The sequence below is a fragment of the Temnothorax longispinosus genome, chromosome 1 (genome assembly GCF_030848805.1).
Source record: "Temnothorax longispinosus isolate EJ_2023e chromosome 1, Tlon_JGU_v1, whole genome shotgun sequence".
NCBI classification, from domain to species: Eukaryota; Metazoa; Arthropoda; class Insecta; order Hymenoptera; family Formicidae; genus Temnothorax; species Temnothorax longispinosus.
In genome coordinates, this window is record NC_092358.1 from 4857226 (window position 1) to 4884683 (window position 27458).

Sequence of the window (27458 nt, forward strand, 5' to 3'; positions counted from 1 at the left end):
TCTAATAGTAATACATTATGCAATATTATATATAATGATAAACGGAGAATATCACGGGATTCTTTTTAGAATAACACTAGATATGACTGGCTGCTGCGCCATTTAGTTTCACAAATCGCAAGGGAATGCGTTATTGAATTATTTTACGACAAGCATGACCGTCGTTCTCGGTTGTGTTAGGGTCACGTCGTTTAACATAATAAAGGTCAATTGCCCCGTGGATAAGCACGTTAGCCGTCATTGCATAATTTACGAATTATGACTCCGTCTATCCTTTCTCGCACGGCCGCTCCCGCCGCCCCTGAATATATTCCCGTCGAGCATCGCTTAAAAGTTAATCCCCTCGCACATCGTTTCCGTCGCAACAAATCTACAGGGTTCACAATTTACGGTAAAACACGTATCGATGCCTCATTTTTACGGCACCTACGCGAGATTCCTATATCATTTTTCGCACCTGCGACGAAAGATGTATACACCTCGAGAAATTATCATGACAAGATAAACATAAATTGATGGAAAATACGAACGGAAAATTTAAATATTATATATAGTTAAAAAAATAGAATAGAATGTAATATTGTTAATATACAATAAACAGGAGATAAAAAAATATATATTTATAAAGATATGTAAGAATAAATAAAAGGCAAAGTTCTGTAAACAATTTTAATTTATCTTTACGTACTGATTTTACTGAATAACATTATACAGGTATATATATATATATATATATTTGAATACACTTTCATATTTTAAAATTATTTTTATATGTATTTTTATATGTAAGCGGTTAGACGTTATAGATTCGAAATTTATAAATTTTATAAACGAGCACCTTATATTTCGAAGTAAACCAGTCTGCAGTCGTGAACGGTGATGCAGCATCACCGTATTAAGATTTCTAACAATTACTGGCACTGTGTTTATTACGAGAAACCGTAATCTCGTAAAGTTTGTGGAATTGCATGCGTAATGGCATAAATGGGAAACGAGGGCCGATCTCGTTAAAACCGCATGACGTTAAACTCTACTTAACCGAGTCGTTCTTCTAAAACCTTAAACTGCGAAATTCCACATAATGTTCCTAATCCTATCATAACACACTACAAAGTGCTGATTAAATCGGCAATTCTACTTTAAAATAAATTTTTTTTAAATTTTAATTGACACTATGCGCAGAGATATTTTAAAAACATGTTAATTTAGTTTCCATAGAATGTAAAATAAATTACCTCGAAAACGCAATTATTCAGTTACGTTTTTATCTTTCTATCACAATTTCGTGTAAAGAATGCATTAAAAGTGTATGAGCGCTCGTACGAGTTACTACTACATAGCTGAATTAATGTTCGTTTCGATATACTAACTTATTGACTTATCAGTAATTCTCCTAATTACACCGATAGTGATTAAAATAGATAGTGGAAAGCCAGGGTTTATTCGTATCTGGTATAATTCAACTTGTACCACTGAAATCGAGTTTTATCCAGTCACAGATTCGGCTCTCACAATCGTCAGAATTATCGGCTATCGAAAATATCGATTCTCGACCTCCCGTTCGGCCGTCACCTCATATACGCGATAGGTTGTCGCGTACTTAATTAAAACTCGCGTGTCTAAATATAGCGACCGAGTGCCACGGCATTCCAATCGTGAACATTGGTTGGTTAAACGCACGCGAACGTATTTGTATGTGCCCGCGAACCAATACAGGACGTCTTCGTGTCCACCTGCGGATTCAAATGACACTTGTCGGAAACCCGCGAGGTTCATCAAAAGCTTTATTTATATACATATATTTCGGATAAAAACAAAAATTTGTTCAGATATAACATATTGTTAAGCTTTTTATTCGGGAGGGAAAGAGCATAGCCTAAAATAGAAGGATCTCATTCTTATGACATATTTTCATCACTCTTATCTCTATTTTATTTTTTCTGCAGGAAATTCTAAAGAATGTGATTGATTTTCTATAAAAAAAAAAAAAAAAATATCACCCAAAAGAGATCATGCGCATTATATTGGAGTATATAAAAAGCATATTACACTTTCGCGTCTCTACGTATAAATATCAGATGATGTGATTAGCAGCGAAAACGCCGGCTTAGTAACGATATATCGCGCTATACGCGACATGGGTCTCTTTTGCGCACCGCGATTGTTTGGCCTTCATCGGATCGCGTATATCACGTGCCGCGGATTTAACACGATCGTTTCGGACGCATTCTGACACGTAACGAACTGCGTGCAACTGCGTTCTGACAGTATCTATATACAGGGTAGACCGAAATGCAGAGCGAGAGTCTATCGGTACGCGTGACACAATCGTTCGGGAATGCCAGTGTCGGAGGACCTTAGGTCCTCGCGATCCTCATTCGTGCGTTTTTAGAGACACGAAAGTCTAAATTTGCTATTTGAAATTAAATTGCCGTTATTTGTTATCAAATGGAATTATATTAATTCCATGATAATTAAATTAAGATAACATCTTTTTATAAATTACAAGATAACGCGAACTAGTATGATATGGCTGAAAGAAACCTATATATTTAAGCCTTTCGATTTTGCACCGGTAAATGACACGAACAAATAGCGATTTTTTATAGTTAACCATTGGCATAGAGCGGAACTATCATAGCAGTGCATGTCGTATATTGGCGAAATCCTAATTCCTCGACTGACTGTAATGCGTATAGAAAGTCCTTCAGCTAGGATAGCAATTGCTATCACGCCGAATCAAGGATTTATTCAACATCAAAGCATCGCCAAATCGAATCTCTTCATGCGAAATCGAGAACATCCATGAAATTGAGATTTCTTCTTTTTTTCTCCGCTTGTTTCTTCTACTGCAATTTCCTTTCTGTATTTATTCTGCGAATGGAATCGTGTTTTCGTAAAGCGGTTTAAAGTACACGGATATAGCGGAAACTGATTGTGAGGGAAAATTTAACGGTCAGTTAGTGTTGAAAGAAATATGACACGTATTACAAGTAAAACGGTAGATACCGATATACGCGCAATCGTGGTATACGTCAAATTTAATTTAATTTAAATGAATCAGTAGCGTTGCGGTAGCGTTAATAAATTTTTCCTCGTTGATGATTCGATTCTTAATGATCCGAGTTAGGCTCGTTACATTAGCAGCGAGGAGCAGTTGCATCGCGACTGTATTGCGGGCGAATCTCGCCGAGAGACAGTGATTAAAACGCGACGGGGGGGAACGATTGGGAACAGAGAAACTGAAAGCTGTTGTGCGCTTGGCGATTCGCCATCCATGTACAGACTCTGTCCGCGAGAGTCGGCTCGAAAAGTCGTAATGAAAAATTACAATCGCAATGCGGAGAAACGCAGACTTTATCTTTAAAAGCTCTAATCTCGGTCGCAGTGGTTCAAGGATGGGCCCACACAAAGTGACGCCATGCGAATTTATAACTATATTAACTATAACTTGTTTATCGCGATCTCGTGATACTGAAAATTCGCACTTTCGTTTGTAGTCTCTCAAGTTTGTAAAATAATTTTAGATAAATTTAGAACGCACCAATCATTACATCAGGTGTATTTCTGCGAAGTTTATAGAAAGGTTTATCTCATTTCCAATCTTTCAAATCTATAATATCTACATATAAACGCTAATAATTTTCTAACATTATTTATAAAAAATATAATACTTATAAATACAAAAATTATAATATGCCAAAAAACTCTTCATATACGGGATTAATCGATCTAGTATCATAAATCTGAATTAATTTTCTGCATTACGTACGCTTTTGAGACCTGAAGCGCGTACATACATTAAAGTTGCGATGCATGAAAAAATGCGATTTAAATAAAGGTCAGTCTGGACGAGCTGTAAATTATTCGTGGGTCGGATCAAGGAGCCGACGAAATGATGTCACTTCCGCGCGAGTGACATCATTATGCCTCGGCTCAATGTCAATGTTTGTCTTCGCATCGGTGATGGCTGCCCACTGGAGAATTCGTCCTTTCTCAGTTTGCAGCTGGCACGAGTCGCGAGATTATGATAATCAGAGACTTCCGGTATACTTGCGTATTCCCTCGGAGAACTTAGGAGATATGTATAGATTTTAGTTTTCGAGAGGGAAACAAAGGAAGAGGAAATTTAAAGAATTCCGTGATACAAGTAACTAAAACTGTATTGCAATGGCATATACTCAGTAATTTACTATTCATCTCTCTCTCTCTCTCTCTCTCTCTCTCTCTCTCTCTGTCTGTCTGTCTGTCTGTCTGTCTGTCTCTCTGTCTCTGTCTCTGTCTCTGTCTCTCTCTCTCTCTCTGTCTCTCTCTCTCTCTCTCTCTCTCTCTCTCTCTCTCTCTCTCTCTCTCTCTCTCTCTCTCTCTGTCTCTCTCTTTGGGCAGTAAATACTTACAGAAAATCAGGCGAAAGATTTGAAGAAATCTTTCAAATGTTTGTTAAGGCTGTTTCAGTTTGCATATTTTAATCATTTTAATAACGATTATTTGATTGTATTTTACATCGCCGCTTCTCTTATCGGTTAATAACTTTTTAAAGCACCGACATAATCCGCGAGCTATCAATCTATATTGAGTATTACGTGCATGTACACGCGATTCCGGCTCAAACGAGTATTATGCACGATCGAAGTTGTTATTGGATTTCAATATTACAGGGTATTATAATCCAGTTTCCAAGTATCTTTTCGAGTATTCGAGAACACTACAGCGTTGTGACAGCTTTTAAAAGGTCATAGGTAACGCAGCGCAATCATAATTGTTTGCTCCTCGTAAGAATATCAGTATGAAAATATGAAAAGAAGAAAATGTAAAAATGTACTTTTATTGTGTCTTAAAAAAAGACATTACATTTTACATGTGCGTTAGATGTTGCATTAGCGTTTCAGTTATACGAATTATAACACCATCGCTTCGTCGCTTAAAATTGTTTCTCGCAAATAAGTATAGCTTTCTCAAGATTTATCTTTCTTTTCGCGGCATCATCTTTTTAAACATAAACATATTTGCTACATATTTGCGAATCGTGATTGAATCATATTGCAAGCTTTGATTTGCAGAGCGCTGTAATGCCGGCTCCGGATAACACTGGACGTCAAGCAAAGATTCTCGTCATTGCTTTACGATGTCGCCGTGTGATTAAAGTCGCGCAATAAATGAACCTGCACTGTAAACAAAAAAAAAAAAAAGATAAATGAATCTGCGAGAGATGCGTATAAAAATTTCGATGCGCTGTTTGTATATAAAATTGATCGACGTAATACATATTTATGAGCTATTTGCGATAGGAAGATTGATCTTGCTAATTTCTTCTCGAGCCTTTTGATTAAAAAAATAGTAGAACAAGATTGGCATATCAATTAATGTTTATAGCTCATTAATTTAACTAAGGGACAAAAAATGTTTTAGTAAATAATTCTTGGTTTAGAGACGATAAATTATTGACCAAGATAAACTTGAAATCTCGAAAGAGTTTGATCATTATGCGACTTTGATCATTTCCGAGAACGCGATATGTTCCCTAATAGATACATCCATTACGTCGGACTCTCTCGGACAGCCGCCAAGTTTTTCGCAATATAAACGGCATAACGGCATTGCCAATAAAAAGCAGTTGCTGGTTAGACGGTGGCAGAACGTGTACTTTTGCTCGGCCGGAATTACAGTCATTATAAGAGCTTCTTATAAGACATTAATACAGTAATATTCCTTTGCTTTTTACGTTAACAGATGATGGAATAACTCAATATAACATGCCTGTCATGCTTTCAAAATTATCGTGTATCATCACAGTCAATCTTAAGTGACGTCTTAGATCAGCTTAGATAAACATCAAGATTCTGAACATCAAGATCTCTTATTATTGATTTAAGGCGCGAAAATAATCGAAATATTAAAAGAAAAACAATATCTCTTTCAAGTGCATAAGTATATAGTAGTTATTATGTCATATTATATGTCAAAAGCGATAACTCAACCAGTTTTTCTAGAAAAAGAGCTGTGGAATATTTAACAAAAACGTAAGTAATTTAGATGCTAATCACAAGATATTTATGGTAAATATTTGTTTTTCGCTATAGCGAATTTTCGGGAGCAATCCGCCGATTCCTAGCTCCTTCTTTCAATACCGATGAGACCGTGATTCCGGAGAGCTCTCGAGCTCGTTGCGCCAGAGCGCGCGAGCCGGAATCACTGTTCCCTCCAATGAAACGAGAACGGGCCGCGCGAGTGAGTCACCGCTATATTACGAGAGGGCCGGGGCACAGAACGCAATTGTGACGTGCACCGCTAAATGCTTAACGGGTCGCCCGCGGTAAATCCAATTAGAGCATTTCTTTCGCGCGGCGCGCCCGGCGTACCCGGATCCGGCGCGAATTGGTCACGTATCCGAAGGCCACAAACAATGCGATGATAGCGCGAATGACGCGATGATCTGACGAAAAACTACGAAAAGGAGCTGTCGGCAGCCCCCGTTTCGTTGGACATTCCGGGAACGATTGACTTGTAAATTGAGGTAAACATGACGCGCAAGATCATCAAGCAGACGCTGTCACGCTTTAGACTCGATCTTAAGTCCATTCTTCGCACACTGAAACACTTTTTTTTTCTCGCGCGTAGCGTGGCCGAGAGAGAAAACGGCCTTCCGACGCGCCGATATTTTTCAGCGTAGGTGTCGTGCGATAAATGTAGATAAATGTAAGTGTGCCAGACAAGTGGTAGATAAATATGTAAATCCTAAACGTCACATTGGACGATAATATAAAGAATAGTCTTTAAGGAAAAGTGAATTTTGCAATTTGATTGCAATGGAATTTCAATGCTCAATCCCTACGATTTATTACAAAATATAATGAAAAACTATTTTATTATAAATTATTTCAGAATTATTAATTACTTTCTTTTGACCTAAATTTTTTCCTCGATTTTGACAATGGTCTTTAACACAGAAGGCTATTGCTCCTCAAGATTTTTTAGATTTCAAGAGTATAAATTAAAAGGTTTGGTCACAACACTTGAATTTAAATTTTGCGAAAGTAATTTAAATATTCGCATCTCGAATATTAATTATTTTAATTGATATGTAGATTTTTACTTTTATAACGTGTCCATTTAGGATAAGTCTATTTCAGATTTGTCTGATGACCGGTTCTGTAATTGATAGACAATGTTGACAACTCTTTGTATTCTGTATAAAATATAATATGTGTGTAATCTCGTTTATGCGAGAGAGTAACAAAGTCTATATAAGAAGCGTTGACTGTTGTTGGCGTTGCGTTCCATCGTTGACGGACGCAGGGAATATCGGTCACGACTAGGTGGAATGGAAATCGGCACGCGTCCATTACCTCCTCTGATTATTAGCTGGGAGGGTCTCGTCGGTGTGAATGACGCCTTAAAACCGTTGCAGTGCGTGTGGTAGCGCCCTTGAATCCCGATAAATATGTGGGCAACGTCTGTCTTACATTATGGACGACTATGCATGTCTGTATCTACTTACGGATCCGACCTCTCGTTTTCGTGCACTTTCTCGAAGGAAACACACCCAAAGACGAGCACCGCGCGACGCTCAAATAAAGGCTCTGGTCTCTCTTAAATTACGAGATCTCGATGCATCGATGCATCTCTTATTTATCATCTCAACGCGACTTTATTTGCGCGCAAATATGTTATAAAATATTTTCGTAAATAACAAGAACGCAAACAGAAATGCAGATACATCTGTCTTAGTAATGGAAAACAGAATAGATTAAATGCCGATTAAATGTCGACCGTGTCGACATCTCGGTTAGTTGACAAATTTTTTCGAAACCGGTGGATCAGCAGAGTCACTCTTTTCAACTCGGATAGTCAAAGTGCCAGCCGATTCGGCTCGAGGTATACCCTCGGTCTTGCCATTTCGGGCGAAAAAGTCGATACGCGCGTAAGGGGCACCGTTCACCGTGTGGTCACAGCACGGCGGCGTGCAAAAACGTGGGGGCGTTGTGACAGGACCTTGTCGCGGCCCACACGCAGGGACGTATCCGAAGATTTCACGAAAAGCGATTTTAAACAAAGAAAGGCCGGGCGCTGCGGTCATCGACAAATACGAAATTATTGACTTCGGTGCTCAAAAAGTCGAGTATCGCGGAGCTTTCTTCAATCGTACTTCTTGCCCAGCAAACAGAGAAACGCTTGAGTTTTCTTTAGTTTAATATTTAAGAGTGCAACATTCCAAATTTTAATAGTGCCACACAGGCTAATTACCCTAATTACTTTAATTTTTGGAATTGTAAAATTGAACGAAACATTAATATCCCGAGTACGCAGCCTGCGATTATTTGAGTCTTCTATCACGGAGATACTATCTAAAGGCACAATAATTGGACCGTTCGAGCGAGTAAAGTGATTCCTTTCTTGTTCTCTTTCTCCATTGTGGCTTTTGATACTAGCAGCCGTTTTACCATGTCTCCATGCCGCGGAACAAAGTGACTTAGCCAATATGAAGTTCTTATCTGACACGCGTCTTATGAACCACCTGAACAGGTAACTGTGATACGTCCCCGGATTCAATTTATTTTCGCGTTACATTTTTTGAGAAGTGCGCGCGACACTTTTTCCATTATTTTACTTTCTAAACTTTACCCGTTATCTCTCGCATTAACTTTCTACGCTCTGATATTTCTCGACTGGCAAAAACGTCTCTATGAGTGTATCCGGCGTACGAGATAGTGATATCATTTTAAAGTAATACTTGCTCATTCATTTAAAATTATAATAATATGCAAAATACGAAGGTACATTTTTAATGCATACGAGGGAACTTTTATCAAAAAAACGTTATCATGAACGTATGTAAGAAACTACGATCTTATCGTACTTTTTATTTTAACGAAAATTTTGCATAATTAATTAATGAATGTGGGCCATTTTAATTTGAATTTTATCTAAAATTAATTATGCTACACGTAGCATAATTTAGCGATTTCGCGTAGGAGTCGCCGGAATTAATCCTTCCACGAACTCGTACGAATGAAAACTCTCACGAGCCCGCTTATTATACATGCCATCTATAAAACGACGTCGAGATGATTCGACTCTTCTTTCCTCATCGCAACACCTCTATCTTTCTTTCGCTCTTTTTCATCTCGTCGGCAAAGGAATCGTGAGTAGATTCGCGCGACTGGAAATTCATCGAGCAATTAGATGAGACGAAAGAAGCGCAAAGCGGAACTTAATTGTGCGCATTCGCAGCGCTGGGGACCCGTTAAACAACCGGCATGTTACCTGGAAACGGTTCATCCTCTCCGGTTATGGATAACTGGCCCTTCTACTTCGCCATCGGAATCGTAAAATTGCAAACCGGCATTTTGCGACGTCTATAACCGGAACGTGAAATAGGGTGCATTGGGTGCAACTTTCGATTCGACCATCTTATAGGTTTATTTCAGAAAAGGAGGAATCCAAATGCGCTTTCGAATTTAATTGTTTGAAAATGTAAGGATGACAAGAACATTTCGGTCAAGCTAAATTAAAAATAAAAAAGAAACATAATCCGTCTAACATTTTACAAATATTAAATTTTATATACAGCTAAGGATCTATTTAAAGAAGCTTTACAATCATTGTGAAAATTCCACGAGAAGAATAAGAGAGGGCGAATGTGTAAACTAAGCGATCACGGCTATATGCGCGATTTCTCGTGAAACGCAGTGAAACGCCACGCGATGCTGGAAGCACGCGATAAATTAATTACGTCGACCCGGAGAAATTAATCGTCTCGAGAGCCGCGATAATTGTTGCGGCATGATGCGCCGGAATTTTAATATCTGATCGGCGATTCTCGCCGGCGGTCGTTCGATATCGATATCGCCGCGTCCATGCGATCGCGCGACGATTTAACGAATTACTCGACGACGATGAGGACGAGCGGTCGCGAGCGCGAGTCATGCAATTGATCAAGATATCATCGTGTCGTTGTTGCGCGTCCAACGCTCGAAACGGGAGACGTGATATATGAAGCACAGGCCGATTGTGTCTGGCTTTACGGCGTGACGCAAGAGTGAAAGCCCCGCTTATGGGACACGCGTGATTAATAACGCGCGTTCGCGAATCGGATACCGGGCGAAGAAACGCGCTCGATCCATCGAGCCATCGGGCCGCATCGGCTCGCCCCGCGATAGCTTTTAATCGCCGTAAACACGCTGCCCGCCGCGCGATATATAAATTATTCCGCGATAGCTAATCATCGATGCGCGCACGGGCAACGATTCAGCTAATTTCGCGATTATCCACGCTGCAACGGAGAGCGGTGATATTTCGCGCGTTCAATGCCGTCTTGGTCTCGCATTGTCTTCGATAGGACGGAAAGATTGCAGCGTGCCGTTTACGTGGAAACATAATGGATGGGTGCACTAGTGAACGATCAGCAGTGAATGACCACTGAATCTATTGTTTTTGCGATCGTAGAAAATAATGTAATTATATATTTTTTAGTTTAGAATATATAATTTTACCAATTTTCTTATTATATTATGTCATTATTGATCAAAACCGTTGCGTTTAATATCCCATGTGTATATTATTCATTTTTTTATTGGTACGCTAAAAGCTGTTTTTGTGTATCGGAATGTATGAAAAGAAATTCGTACAGAACATTTCTCGGGGCACGCAGCGATTCGCAGTAAAATCTCGCCGCTCGCCGCACCCGCGAGGTCGAGAAGCGATTAGGCACGCACGGACGGCTCGATTGTGCGTTTCGCCGAAGAAAATATCTTTTTCTCCCTTTATACCACGCGTTTTCATGTTGTGGAACGTCAGCGTTTATTTGGCGATGATTCACGGGCCAGTTCCTTCCCTTTGCCATTTCAGCAACGGATGATCGTTCGTTAACCCTTTCGTAGCTAGACGCTATCGCTATTGTCTCAAAGCTTCCAATTTGATTTACAAGAAAAAAATCATAATCTTTGTGGATGCTAAATTTTTAAATTGTCAATTTAAATATAATAATATTGACTATAGGGTTTACATTATCGTTAACAATAAGAATCGACGGCCGATTGTTGAAAGTTTTATGATGTTATTATAATCGGGAATCTTACTGACAGTTGAAGATCTGTTGAAGATTTATGTTGTAATTACTGAGAATTCAAAGAGTTTTAAAACATTCTTGCTGATGATCACCGATAGCTTCAATACTGGCATATCGCAATTCGCACCAGTGTCGATTTCATTGAATCATTTGTAATTTTTCGCGAGGTAAGGAGAAAACGATTTTACGAGCTAGATCATATTGTGTAGTGTTGAAGGTACTTCTCCTTTTCCCCGCAGCCCATCCTCTTTTCTGGTTTTCTCCCCGTCAGCGATTTTGTCGTCTGACTTTCGTCGGCGTAAAACATGCGTTAAGTAACGTTCTCCATATTACCTTTTTTTTTTTATCCAACCAGCCCCATTAAGGGATCGCTAAGGTCTCATTAAGCTGCGGGACCACGATCGGCGCAAGACAGCGGCGCCTGTAGCGCCGACGACATTCTCGAAGTTCCTGCGAGAGTATCCGCGACGTCCACCTCCGCCTGGATATACCGAGTTTAATGCGCGAGCTGCGCTTTCATGCGCAGTGCGCACGAGAAGAATTGCTGCAGCATACTCGAATGTTCAAGCGCAACTACGTCAAGTTTAATTGTTAATTTCTTTTGGCTTAATTCCTAGGAATTTGCTGATGATCTTCGGCGTAACTCCTTCTTTGGAATTTAATTTCTTAACTTGATATTTAAGTTAGTCGCTGCAAATAAGAGGAAAGTTTTAATGAGGCGTAATACGGATGATCCACTTGCAAAACCTTGCAATATCAGTAATGAGAATATAATATCTTTTTTTTTATATTTTCGCACGTTTAGCTCCTTTCACATTTGAAGTATGCCATTAATTTCCGCGCGAACGCCCGATTCGAAAGTGAAAGACGATGCTTCCGCTCTCGTTCTGTCGTTCGAAAAAATATATCGTCATTGGTTTCTTGCGTCTTAGCTGTCATAACGAGATTGACGGAACATGCTTCTGTCATTAGTCTCAGTTCAGTAGCTTCAGTAGAATTCACAGGTAAATTAATGTATGCTCCTCGCCGTCAATTTATCGCATCAAGCTGTTGATGTCCTCAAACTAGTCTAGAGTTTCCAACTCTTAAAGACTCGAGTTTCCTCTTCAATTAGCAAATATTTTCTCGGAAAAGCAAACTTTCCTTTGAGCATATAAGCTTTTTATCAATTCCATAGGCTTCATCGGTCGATTCGAGAGACCGATGGACCTCGGTGATGTCGAAACTTACATGCTTGACATATCTCGTGATTGCCCAAAGTATCAGCGGAATAACGGGAGAATCGTGCTCACCTTAGGGAGGACCGCAGGACCGTGAATAGGAGGCAAAGGAGTCGGCGGCGCGATGGAGGACGAAAAGGGGGGACGACGTGGCGCGCAGTGGTGACGGGGTAGAGAGGGCATAGCGAGGAAGGGGAGGGCCCGCGGACGGCTGGAAGCGAGGGGGGCCTCGACAGGATAGGGGGCTGGGACGGGAGAGCGGGAGGAACACGCTCTCCCTCCGGTGCACACTCTCGTGGTGACTCCGACCGGCAAAGTGCTCGCGTTCGTGAAAGTCCACAGACGACTTTCAGGGTCGTCTGCTGCGCGCGTTCTCGTCGTCGTCGTCGTTCCATCCCGAAGCCGGCTAGCGGCTTCTCGCCGAGGAGAAGCCACCTCGAGAGGAGAAAAGACCGGCCGCTCTCTCGCACTCTTGCGAGTTTTGGCAAGGCGCGAGGACTCGCGAGGATCCAAAGATCGTCCTTCGCTTCTCTCCCGAAAAGAAAAACATCAGAGGCGAAGAAAGAGAGAGAAAGGGAGAAAGAGAGAGGGAGAGTTCCCGGACGCGAGACGTTTACGGTTCGGTAACCGTGAGATTCGGAAGGTGTGTCCTTGCGCGGAAAGTACAAAGGATTCGGCGAAGTACTCATCGCGACGGCATAGTGGATATTCAGGCGTGTCATCATTCAGCCGCGATCATCGTCCACGTTGTTGGTGTTTGTTTATCTCGATGTGACGCCCCGATTTCAGTGGTCCGAGAAAAACTCCAGTTTGATTTTTGCGAAGACTGTGGAGATCTGTACGAGCCGCTTCTGTTTGAGATGAAGAAATGGTTCGAATCTGTGAAGAATCTGTGCGGTTAATTAGTTCGATCAGTTTAAGCGTTTTATTCGCCAGGAGTAAATTTATTAGTGACATATTTTCGTGTCATTTCGAAACTTAAACCTATGTCAAAGCGTATTTTGTATTAGAGCATCAGTTAAATCCTTTTCGTTAAGGAGATCTTCTCGTCTGAATGTGATATATTCGGTGAAAAAACGGAATACGTTTAAAAAGGCATGATATTTTGCGTTTTCAATGAACGGTGCTTTTGATGTTGATTTCAAAAATCCTAGTGAACCCAGGTAGTTTCAGTGCTCGTGCACTGACGTCGAGTTACGAACACGTACGCACGGTGGATGACGAAGGATCGGAGATCGATCGGCATCGACGGTAGCCGTTGGGCTGGTTCGATATACGCGAATAATAATAGGTTAGCGCTCGTACATTTAACCGTGCGTGTCTCAAGGCGCCTACGTTCCTCTTTCAAGCCTGGAGATATCGTGAGGAATTAACGACAACTTTCCTCGGTGAAAAAAGCTGCGAATTTTTCTGTAAAAAGGATTACTTCGTGAAATTTTTTTACTGGAAAATTTTAGTGATTTTAATTGCTATATCAGAAATCACACCCACATATATATCATACAATATATATACATACATACATACGAGCGATATCATTTGGAAATATAACAATTTTATTCTTCAAAATTCCGTTTCTCGCGAAGATGACATCCCGCCTGCGTGGCCCTTCGGCGGTGAAGGACACGCCGAGGGCTGCCTCGTTCCCCAAGGATCATTTCCATCGAAACGAGCCGGAAGTACACTCCGGCCGGTGTAAGAACGGTGGACGCGACAATCGTTATCATTTCGGCATGTCGAAGCAGCATGACAACAAGATAGAGCGGAACGGACGGGAATATAACAAGAATACGCAGACGGAAGAGAACAATGCCGACCTGTTGTACAAGAAAAGCAGACAACACTTCGGTTCCTGGGATATCAAGGACGCCGTTCAGGACGACACGAGAAAATCGAAGAAACAGGATCTCGAGGACACGCAACTGACAAATGGAAAATTTAGGAGCGAGCCCGTGAGTGTGAAGCTGGATAAATTGCACGATCGCCCGGAGTATCGAGACGAAGGATACGTAGGGTCCTTGTCGAGAGAGGGTCGACAAAGAGGCGAGTCTGTCGAGAGAGAGGCCAACGGCTCTCATAAGTCGAGAATAAAAGAGTCCTGGGAAGAGGAAATGGAGTCGAGGAATCGAGGGAGGAGATCCAAGATTAGCAGGAACAACGATAGCAATAACGATTCGATGCAACCCGTCGACGAAAGGGACATACTGCTTAAGGAAATTGAAAATTTAGCAACCGATGGCAGCCAGTCGCCGGACCGTAGGATCCAGGCGATGATCGAGCGATTGAAAACGCGAGAGGAGAGTAAGTTACGGTCCAAGAGAGAGCAAAGATCGACAAGTCCTGAAAAGGAAGCGCACAGCATGACAAAAAGCGATGGGAGGAGTGACTTAAGATCGCCGATCATCGATCATCCGCTCGATAATCTATCTAACGATCAAGGTAGGAAATTAAAAGATGACGGCGACGAGCCACGCAGATCGAGCGAATCGAAGCTGCGTGGAAAACCCGATCGAGAAGTGGACCGGCGCGATCGCTCTACCGATCGAAAATCGAGAAGCACAGAAAGGCGGAACGTGGCTCGTGAACCTCGAAGAGACGACAGTTTCCGAAAAACGAGCGACGAGAGAAATTACCGGAGAAGATCGATAGAAGAGGAGGAAAGTCATCCGCGATCGAGAGACAATTCTTCGAAGACGAGGAATTACACTTATGAAGGCTCGCCGGAGGACTTCGACGTGAGGCTACAGAGGTACGACCGGGCTATCCTCGAGCCCAGGAGGGATCTGGACAGAAGTTCGCCCAGGCGAAGTTCACCTAGACGAAGCTCGTCCAGGGAACCGAATCTGGTCAGGAAAGAATCTTTAAAAGAGTACGATCGAGAACCGATAATCAAGAAAAATTCCTTCAAAGCTGAATCTAAGAGGGCGATCAGTAAAGATCGCGGTGAGTCTAATTTAGTCAGAAAAACATCCTTTAAAGATCGAGATAATGACTCGTATAAGAGGCACCTTCCGAAAAATCAACACGAGGCTTCGATCAGGTATTTCGGCAAGGATCAAGACGATCTGTCGTGCAAGGATTCCTTCAAAGATGTAAACGCAGATATAAATAGAAAGGGTTTCTTCAAGATACGAGATAATGAATTCGACAGAACTTTTCTAAAAGAGCAGAACGACAAGGCGGAGAGAAAAGTCTCATCCATGGAACAGGCAGGTGGCGTCAGCAGAATTGTCCTGAGAAATGTTGATGACGAATCGAGTAGAAATAATTCATTTAAGAATGCAAATGAAAATTTCGGGAAGAACTCGTTCAAGGAAAAAAATGCCGAGCCCGGCGAGATTTCTTACAAGGATCGCGAAAGTAATTCAGAAAGGAGGAAAAACAGTTTCAAGGATGATGACAAGGAATTCGGGCGAGCATCATATCACGATTACGAGAATAATATCGATAGGAAAACCGCGAACGAACGGTATATCGAGTTCGGCAAGGTATCCTTTAAGACGCAAGACGATGAGCTACGCATTTCGAGTCCTATCAAGGAAGGGGACAACGAAGCAATAGTAAGAACAAATTCCTTCAAGGAGCACGACGCTTCCTCGAAGAGACGCGGTTCGTTGCGAAGCAGAGATCGCGAGGTGCTCGCGAAGAAATCGGACAGGTACTTGAGAGCGTTGTCGCCACTGAAGAAGGACGAGCTAGAGAGTAACGCCAAGGACTCGAAAAACTTCTGCGCCAAGTCCTGGCACGAGAGTAACCGGATGTTTTCCGCCAAGTATCTGCGGGATCATAGTAAGCTGCGGAGTGCTCCAGAAGGGCGTCTCGAACTCGAAGTCTCGCCCGAGCGAGGATTCTCGGTCCTGCAAGACGCACGGGGCAGCACGGTTGAGACATTCGATCCCGAGGAGAATCGCTTCGAGACGCGCGGCAGGATTGACTCGGGCGACAGCGAGTCGCCGCGATTCTCCTCGACTCGCGATCGCAACGGTACCACGATCATCAGGATACGACCGTCGGAGGATTCCGGAGGAGGCAGCGCGACTGAGAGGCGCCGTCGACGTCGTCCCGCGCAGGAAGTATGCGCGGCGAGACGCAGGAAGGCGTACGAGGACGACGACGAGGACAGCGATGAGGACGAAGAGGAGGATCGTTGGCGGAGGACTCGAAGGGACGGCGGAATCCTGCCGGGGAGAGGCGGCGGCGGCGACGCCGGCGGCGCGACACCCTCGAGAACGGTCTGGAACTACCGCGAAGGGGTATGGCACTTTCATGAGTCAATTGCTTTCGATCGTTCCTTTATGGTTCAGAGGCGCGAGGCGACTTTTATAAATCGCTGGAGGAGATGAAAAAGACGACAGTCTTGGTTGGGAACGATAAACTCCATGTGGCGTTGAGTCGAGGCGTTTTATCGAAGATAAGTCCCGAGCAAGAGAGAGAGAAACCCGGCTTTCCCGTTTCTTCGATCCCCATCACCATTCGCAGGAACGATCGGCTTATAGTCAAGGCGATTGTGTCAATTTTCCGCCGTCCCTGGAATTCGACTCATTGTCAAGCGAATTTGTTCTAAGTTCGAAGTCGTGCGGAGACGAAATTGTAACGTCACGTGTGGTCGTAACGCGAGAAGTACCTATAGTAATTCTCGTTCTGCTCTCGTCTAGTATAGCAATGCATCAGTAGATGGTCATTTAAGAAATATTGTTCGATAATTCTATCTTCTCGCTATAAACAGGATTATTATTTATAGTCGACATACATTACGACTTAGCCATTGAATAAAGTTTAAATCTCCTTGTTGGCTTCGCGCGTGATAGGTAGGTGTATTACTTGAAATTAATAACGAAAGATATTTTCTTTAGATTTCTTTAATTTAAAGGTTATTATGACGGTAAGGTTATTATGATAAGATCATAAGTCATTGACAAATTTTTCGTAGTTAAATATTAGAAAGGATTAGATACTGATTTTTCAAATTAAAATGTTATTGGCGTATTTAATATCCTCTTAAGTGATACCAGAAATGTGCAATTAAACATTTATCTCTAATAAATAAATCATGGAAATTACTTAACATTATGTATATTATTATTAGCTTTTAATAGCTAATAAGCATAATTACGGACTATTGGCAGAATTACCATTTAATACCTGGATATTATGGAATTACCGTACGAGCGTTATTAACTGTAGCACAAGAGAGAGAGAAGGGTTTATCCTTCGTTTATAACTATAATTATTGGAAATTATACCATATTCTCATTTTTAAGAAATATAACGATTCTTATATGATTATCACAGAAGTAGGAATTCGATGGTCATTATTACTGGTGCACTTAATAGCGATCTTCTCGCTGAGGGAATTCGAAAAGTTCGGATATACGGAATTTAAATGATGAGATATATATTAGACTGGTTTGGTTTTTGTAGTTGTGGTCCGTGCGCACTTTGTGTGCTTGTTTATCGGCGATTTTCCGCGATCGCTGGCGAGCGAGAAGCGGCATTGTTATCTCTCGCGCGTCGAGTACGAGCGACTGAATCACCATGGAAACCTTGCGCAATATCGCACGCCTCGTGCACTAAAATTGCAATTTGCCTGGAATTTCGCGATGGCCGTTTTACGGTCGAGAGAGCGCGATACCTTAAAATTAAGCGGCTATATTGGAGACGATAAGTTTCGTAACTTGCGAATATAAACACAACACAGCGAATTGTGTGTAGCAGGATTTTATTAAAGTTCTCCTGAATAATCGGTCTCATCAATTTTATTCTCCAACCCTCGCAATGCGTTACATTTTACTAAACCACGTAAAATAATCTTCTCCCTTTAAACCTATAAAATACAATATATTACATTAATCTTATTCTTAATTCATATTCACAGATTCTCTTTTATGTTTTACAATACAAAATATTATAATTACATTAATCATATTCATAATTCACATTCATATTCTCTTTCATATTTTAATACTCGTTTGCTCTTGCGAATTTTATTCAGTTTGCTTTTATTATTTGTTTTTTTACATGTTTTTTAACATCACACATTAATTTTTACATATTTCTTAAATTGTAAACGTTTGTTATGCGATCTGCAAAAGCAACTGTTTTCTTAAATTAACCAGTATAGGATCAATGCAACTTTATTGACGTTCAAATGGCACGCTGGTTTCTTAACAAACTTCGTAAGCGTTTCAGATCCATCCAGAACGGGCAATTTATAATCTTCATTTATCATCCACGCCTATTTACGTCCACAGGGTGCACAAATTACGCTTCATCGCGGTTCAATCCGATTAAGTGAAAGCTAAATACCGGTAGCTCGACCGCTACCATTGCTAATCCTTTAAATGGTAATGACGCAATGACTCGCTGTGATCCTTCTTGTGAAAAAAATTTTCGTAAAGTTAATTTTATCGCATCACATTATTATCATTGAATAAATATCATTTTCTATTGTTTTGTGATCATTTTGAATAAAATCAAATAATTAATTAATTCGGAAAAAATATAAGATATTTAATAAAATAAAATCAAAAAGAACTTTCTGCAGCTGCTATAGTAGTTTGCACTCATGCGTAACGTTAACAAAAAAGTAAGAGTTTATTACTTGCATTTAAAATCTATGGATTTTTATTTAGTATTTTAGTATCTTTTGCGCTCTATGCAAAGGAATAATTTTCTATTTTATAAATAGCGCTAAAAGATTTTCACTCCAAGTTTTGCAGCTGTGGCTCGTTGATTTTGAGACAATCAATTCAATTATGCATTTTGTATCGTGAAACAAACCAAATTTTTCCAACGGCGGGAATTACTTATCAATTTGTCGTCGGGTTTGCCGTGCGCACAGGTTTTCAACGCGTGGACTTTTGCAATCACCTTGTCTATTGGCCAACGCGTCATGCAAATGTCAGCGAACCGCCCACGAGCTGAATGGCCAGTATCGCGCGTAAGACACGTCGTTACGGATAACATCTCTCCTTAAACGGGTCGTCACGTTAAAAACGCGGCCTTTGTCCGCGGGATAATCGAGTGATCGGTTCGTTAAGGGGGTAGGTATGAGTGTTGACCCGTTATGTCCTAATCAATTTCTCTTCCAAGATCCACCGTATGAATTTAGATGCTAATTATATTGGCCGAATGCGGGAACAATACCTAACAATTTTTACTCAATTTAATGCGGATATTAAATATATTATATTATTTAAGGAATAATATAAAAATACGTAATAATTCAATAAAACTCACTTACAGTTCAGTTTTCGGGAAAATTTTTTATTATTTCTTACGTTTAACATATTTCGGAATAAACAACATAGAGCAAACATTTGTTTTCCAAATTTGTCGTTTACATCTATTCAATTGAAAACGAAGATTAATGCAATCGTTCCATTAAAAATCTAAATTCTAAATGCGCCACATTTTGGCATCTTAACGGCAGCTATATGATCCGTATGATCCGTTAAAATAGCGACCGAGCGAAAGTGTGCAGCCGTCGAATCAAACCAGATTCGTCAAACTGCATTCTCGCTACAATTCTGCATTACAGCAGCGCCGTTAATTTCCAACCGCAAATGATTGGAACAATTTTTCACAACGTTCGCGGTATGTTAATTCTAAGTAATCTGTCTTCTTGAGCAACGCAGCTGCAATCAAAAGCATCGTTTAATCATTTCAAGAGCTACTTTTGCGCATAAACTATGTAGATGGATAAAAGGTCCTTTAATGCTTAGAGGGATAATTAATCAGAACCACATTGACGCAATAAAGTTGTAACTTTGATATTTTCGAGGGGTTTTCCAACTAAAATCAGATTAATTACAATTAGTTAAAAATTCTCATTAATCTTCAGCAATCGCGACCCTCCTTCATGAACAGGTATACGCTCGTTTTTGAACACAGATTATATACATCAATTTTTGTAAGCGACGTAAGGTCCAGGTATAAAAAAAGTCAGGTATCGAAATATTCCTACAGATCCGAAATATGATTAAGCGCTCGTTTCTCTCGCTCGTTTATATTTTCGTATGATCCGCCTTGACATCGCGAGGGAAAGAGCGGGCCCTTCACCGCGCGATGAGTCAGGACGAAAAATATGTTAATTAGACAGCAACGCTCGGCGCGCTGCGGGCATCGTTATTCGGTATTGCTATATATAGGCAGCTAGAGACAGATCGGCGACGGCTGGCACATTTTCCAACGCGTGTCTACTCGATATTTGGCGATGAGGCCGGCAGTGAGCAGACCCACGTGGGCGGACCGACCATATACGCCGGCCGGAAGGTTCTTGAACGCATCCAACGCGCTTCAGGCACTTTCTTCCATCCAGCGCGGCGGTTTTCTCTTCTCCTCTCCGTTTGTAGACAAACCGATGACTACAGACCGAGACATAAGAATCTCTCGACCGATGCAAACAATATCTAGATACTCAGCGGTTCCTTTTTAGTGATCTACGCTCTCAGACATCAATTCTTTAATAACTCACATATTTTGTCAGAAGTTTTCTCCGATAGATTAACAATTTTTTATCTTAAATCTTTAATACTTATTAAAATAAATAATTCTTACGTGTATGAGATATTTACGTAAAAGAGTGATGATGTACAGTAAGTTTTTTTTTTACTTTCTATATGATTGTGTTTATCTTCCTATTTCCCTTTTTTTGCGGGATTAAATAAAAATAAAAATTAATTACGTCATTTTATAACATGAGATTATATCTCGGATTACATAATATTCTACTTCTATTATGAATTCTCTCTAATTTATAATAATTACATTTTGTGTGAATAGTGCCTATATAAATTAATATTTAATATATTAGCATTTTATGTCGTTCCGCCTGTTCTCCTTTTCGGTGAAACGTAACCTTCTTCGAAAAATTTATGACGTCCCATTAATTTGATTTCCCCGGTGATCATCGACGGATATGAGCGCGAGCTAGGAAAAAACGCGCTGTCAAAAATACTTGGGACGTTTTTAAAAACGCGATGGTAGCCGGCGACTAACGCGCGGTGAAACATCCATAATTTACATTGCTCGAGCCCGAGTAATCTCGGCTTCCAGGGCGTGCAAGGAAATCGACGTGTTATTAATGTTTCCTGACCGAAGACGATAATACGAGGTGATAGTTGCACTAGAAACGGCCAGTAAATGGGCTCGATGATAATGTAATACACCTATTACATCCTGCCCGTTCGTCGATTTATCTAATGTGGAAACTGTTAATAAATGTGCTTATAGAGCTTCCTTCCTTCGCTTACAGTCCGAGCAACATTTTACGTTCGACATCAAATTTCCGGATACCATTTATTTTAGTACATCCTTGATATGAAATCTTTGGTTTTTACAGCGATATTCTCTTAGTTGAAGGCTTATTCTTTTACAGTTCGAGGGTTTAATTAGTCCTTTTCTTTTAGTAAAAACAAAGACAACGAACACAGAAAATTAAAAAAAAGAGATAAACAGAAAATTTCAGTCGCAGTTAATGTATGTTTCGTGTCAGCTTCGCCGACACGTCGACAATTATTATTAGCGACGAGCGCTCATTAATGGTTCATCGTCCGCTTACAAATGAGATAAACACCACCTTGTACGAACAGTGACATAACAAGGCTCGCGCAATTATAAACTTTTCCCAATTGCACGTGGTTTATCGTTTCGTGAGGACCTTGTCCCCATTCACACGTGTCAGCGAGCGTCATGCATGTACAAAACGACGACGTACTTTCCCGTGTTGTTCTTCTTCGCCATCGCGAGGAAAGATTTGCGAGTTAGAATACCAAAGTGCTAATACTCCGCTTTTGACACTCAATATATTCCTAACATCAATATTTTTCTTTACAATTAGACGTTAACGTGGAATTACCTTAGCTATCGATACTTCAAAGGCAGTAAAAGAAAAAACGTATTGTTTCGCGCAAAACACTGATTGCTTCTGGAATATCTTTTTTTTTAATGTATTATTTTCTGAATATTTTATGAATTTCATATTAAAATACATTAATTTTTACAATATAATAGAGTTTTACTCAATGCTGCAAAAGCTTTAGATTGCAATACTAAGAAATCGATTTTGAAACAGAAAAATTATTTAGTAATATTGGTACACTTGACACAATGATTGAGATAATCGATATTTTTACTTGCTTATCGAATTGTCATCAAGAACGTTCTGTAAACCAACGCTCGCGCACAACGGTTGACATTTACAATGATCCAGACCTTTCACTGTTCTGCAATTAACGTGATTTCATTAGTCACGTCGATCGAGGACGTTTGCATTTATTGGAATTTGGACGACATTTACGTTTAGACATTTAGACGGATAATCTACTACGAATTTTATTTGCCGATATTGTAGATAGCTTTTAATATTTGCTATTAATTTATAAATGTTTTAAAATTGATCATTAAGTCCAACATTTTTAAAGATAATTGATTTTAATTTAATGAAAGGCACCATTTATACTAAATTAATTTTCGTGTTTATTTTTATTAAGTAAACTTAATCAATTTTCTGTAGATTAATGGATATTAAGATTATATTTCGGAGTATATATTTGAATAATCAAGCATATATAGAAACTTTTTCTCAGACTATCAATGAATGGATAAAACATAAGTTCATGTATCTGCTTTAAATAAAATAAAAAGGATTATTAGGATTAAGAATTAAGGTCAACTTATTACATTATTAATTTATCATACTTGTTTATTACATTAGTTTATTTATTAACGAATTTACTCGCTTTCTAGGGCGTCCTCATTACGGACGTGGAAGAAGGGCAACCCTGTTTGCAGTGTGGAGAAGCATGTTCCGGATTTTCACCGCATACTTGGAGGTGAGTCTTTTTCGTGCAATAAAGAAACAAAGATTGGAACTATGGCCGAATGCAATTATCAGATAATTCTTTCTTATGTCAATACGAGCAAGCATGTCGTACATAAACATAGGCCTCGCTTTTTGGTCTATCTGCAATGTCGAAATGTGAAATGGTCAAAATTGTTTCCATTACGATTGCGGAAATAGAGTTTCTACGACGAAGCCTTCTGATTATAGTACAAATAATGTTATTATCCACGGACACGCGGTGAATAGAGAGAAACAGAATCAAATCGGCGAGAATCCGATCGCGTAATCGGGTTGCCGAATCATGCTGAAACTGTTAGGTTCCAATGACCGCGCGACGTATCCATTACCCCGGCAGCGTAACCCAGCAGCGGTGAAATTACCGCTCGGTAATTACCCTCCGTGACTTACGGCCCAGTAATGCGGTAATAGCGAATTAATTGCCTGAGGCTTTGGGGAGCGGAGGCGGGGCCGCCTTCCAGCATCTCTCCGCTGCAAAGAGAAAGGCGGGCCCGCTGCGTCATGTAGTGCATTTATGGCATGGAGATGGATTCACAGTTATATCCCGCCTAAGGACAAGTCAAAGCGCGCAAATTTTTCACCGCATTGCGCTAATTACGATTGCAATAATTGGGAAAAATACGTTGCGGATTTCTAAAAATATATAACAGCAGTATCTGCTCTTGTTATAATTTTGACTTGAAAAGAATGTCGAAAACATTTTATTTCTATTTTATAACGAAGAGAGGATAAATGACTGATTACTATAGTAATCTATATAATATTTAAAAAGAATCGCGATTAATTCTTTAAAATTGATATCGAAAAATATGAGATATTAAATATATGTCCTGATTTTTTTTAAATAATTGCAAGCATTGCTTTAATCAATTTCTGTTTATTCGAATAATCAATTCTGTTTAATGAATAAACATTATTTACATATATTATAATTATTAATTTTATTTTAAGTGTTTGGAAAAATATATATAGATATAACATATGTATGTAGAGGACTAACAATTATGTTACTAAAAATTTAAATCTGAGATACCATGACAAGTTATTACTCAAAATTTAACGTTTGTCGCTTCGTGGAAAGCGTAGATAATAAGTTCGATTAATAATAAATTGTTTAATGTTGAAGACATACAAATTGATATTAAAATTAAATTCATGTTCATAAAGAACTTTTTTTAGTACATGACAGAAAGTGAGATTCAAAGAAATTACAGTCAGGGCTATTTATCGCGAAAAACACTTGTTAATGTCAGCCAAAGTGGAGAAAGGACGAACGTGTCCGACAGAGAACGTAAAATTGATGATAAATCGGTGCCGCTGTATCCTCGACGCGTCGTTTTACACTCTTTGGAAATTAGTCTCGTTAAACAGGAAGAGAAACAACAGGCCTGGACATAAGCGAAGAACACGGGCGCGATTACGCTCGAGATCGGGGAGCACGTTGTAAAAATAAATCGTTGACATTTATGGGCGGCACGGTGCTCTCTTTCGGAGACGTCTCTTTCACTCGCGTCTCGGCCTCGAATGATTAATAACTGCCGATCTCGTTGACTTAGAATAAGCAACCGTTGCACAATTCCCGACTCGTGCAAGCCATTCATGATTATCTTCTTCGGTAGCGCAATGCAAACCAGTACATCTCGAAGATTGCTTTAAGCGTAGGATAGATGCACCTACGTGAATAACTAGTTAATGAATATTGTTAGACAATCTTTTATTAAATAATAGTATACTGTTATATATTTGTGTGCCTTGAATATTACGTAATTTTTTTCGAATATCAAAGCTTTGTGCGAAAAGTGTTATTATAAAAGAAGATAAAAGTAAAATAAATAATGAAATTAGAATAAAATTAATAAAAGTAATATCAAAGCCATGTATACAATTTGCATTATGTGAATATAAAAATTATAAGCAATTATTATTCATCAGTATAGGTATATATTTACTATTTAATTAATTCCTATATTAATTTTCAAATCTCTCTTCTCTCATTTTTTATTCCAATTCTCGGATTTGTCAAATAACACCATCGCGTTTCAATGTATATTATAAAACAGTTGGTGCCAAGAGAATTTATGTCTTTTCTTTTCTTATCTTTGTAAGTATGCTATATTTCTTTATGCTCTATAACTGTAAGATAAGTAAATAAATTGAAATCATCACTATTACGTTCTAAATCAAGTTCTGCTACCCCACTGGACGCAAATAACACTCACAATAAAGCTACGCGCCGACAGGATTCTTCGCATGTATCTTCGACTGTCATCCATAATATGGGCATAAAACTGCATGCGTAAAACTGCGAGTGTCCTCTGGCAATCTATGTTGTTCGGGACGTAAAATCTGTTTGATTTACGGTGGCTATATACTTATTCGAAATAAAACTCCCTCGCGGCCAGCCACCAGATCTGGCACGCGGCTCTGCTCTGGCTCGAATCTTGACCGGCGCCTCCTTGAGTACAACCGTTGATATTTATAGATTTATAACATATCAAACCCTGTCAAGAGCAAATGCAGTGGTAGCTAATTCTTCCACGATGTCTTTGTCAAGACATCATAACTTAATACGCATTTTACAGTAATTGAATGTGCATTATGCGTTATAGAAAGATTATTACAATTCTGTTACATCTGTTAAAATTAGATTAAAACTAAATACTTTGAAGAAATATAATATTAGCAATTTTATAATAATAAATATATATAAAAATGATGACATCAGTAAATTGCATTTTATTTTTAATATTTTTCATATTTTTCTACTATAATATTAGAATTACGGTCTTTATAGCAATGATAATTACAATTAGATTCGTATACTATAGAAATTTGGAGCTGGCTTGCAAGTGGAATTTTCATGTTGCAATTTTATTTTTTATTTGTTACATTAATGACGAAGTGAATCAATTTTTGACGTTTCAGAAAGAATCGGACGCGCAGTGAATTTTGAACGACTCTTTCGCGTACCTACCTCTCTATTTTTGCTTTTCGTATCGCGTCAAAGGAGCTCCAAGTCGAAAAATTCTCGGCTCGGTTTATTTCGAACTCTTCGCGCGCGATTGTCGGACGCGACAGGCGACTGACAGTGAACCGCGGGGGCATGGGTGATGTTTACCTTTTGAAAACTCATAAATAATCATTCCTCAAAGTGATACACGCTTATTTACAACGCGTATCTAAATTTATTCGTGATCCCGTTGCGTTACTCAGCGAACGGTGATCTCGGAATTGGCTTCCGCTATTAATAAAATGGTAACCGATGTCTCCGGAAATAGGAAATCGGTGTACTTTCGCGTACTTTCTTCATATATGAACCGCGATGTACATGACTGCGTCCCATATGTAGGTTTGTTTATTAACGTACGCGATGTGAAACTGGTGTATGCGTGTGCCATTGACATACGGTACTGGACTGCACGCATAACACGTGAAAATCGGTCCGCGTCATAGAAGAGGATAGAGCGCATGTGCGGCCAATTATCTATCTCTTTCTATTCAACATTGTAATATTGGTTGAAAAGAGTCAGAGATTGGCTGCACATGCGCTCTATCCTTTTCTATGACGTGGATCATTTTGGTACACTGTTTAGATACGGATAGCGCAGTACAGTATACTAGTTGATGGTATATGCCACACATCTCGTCTTGCTTGGCCACCTATGCGTAGGTACACTTTTTCTTCTATGAGCATTACACAATAGCGAAATCAAATAGTACACCAATCCCTATATATATAGTTTATCCATTTATGCATGCGTGTGTAATATAACTATCATTGCTTAAAGACTGCGATTCTAATTTTGTATCAGCAAAAAACTTAAAAATACTGTTTTTTTGTTACTGTAACAATGTTTAATCTAAAAAACGAGTTATAATGTCTATAAACATTTTCTTTTATAAAACTTATACAAATTATACTTTGCTCTTCTCTCTTCTGACTTTTGTACAGAATATTTTGGGAATATAAACGAGAGGATCTTGATGTATTAGATAGAATCTGATAGTTCTCGTCCCATTTTTACAATAAAACAATCAAATTTTGTAAGATCTCGCAACTTCTATAGTTCACGCGCCGTGCGCCGTAATCCGCGTGTGTCTCGCACACGCGCCGGCGACAGGGGCGCGGGCCCGTGAGTCACTCTTACGCGGGCCACGGCTCGCTCTCGCCTGCATCGCGGCTTTTCTCGTCGATCTCGGCTCGGCGGCGGTCCGCGCACGTGCTTCGACGGCGTTGTATGCGGTCGCGGCCAGTGCGGGGCCGGTTGGCGGGCGCGTCGGCACACGACCGCGTCCCGATTCCGCG

At 39.9% G+C, this 27458-nt stretch overlaps 1 protein-coding gene across 3 annotated transcripts in view; it reads left to right on the forward strand.

Annotated features, from left to right (window-relative positions):
- Positions 1-27458, forward strand: part of Lmpt (four and a half LIM domains protein limpet) — a 119864-nt gene that overhangs the window by 21046 nt on the left and 71360 nt on the right. For 2 of the 3 annotated variants that reach the window (XM_071782752.1, XM_071782761.1), the window contains one exon: positions 23038-23123. In XM_071782752.1, coding sequence (XP_071638853.1) covers positions 23038-23123 — 86 coding nt within the window. Of the gene's footprint in view, positions 1-13859; positions 16542-23037; positions 23124-27458 lie in introns of those variants that run through there. The other variant, XM_071782737.1, reaches the window with a different exon arrangement.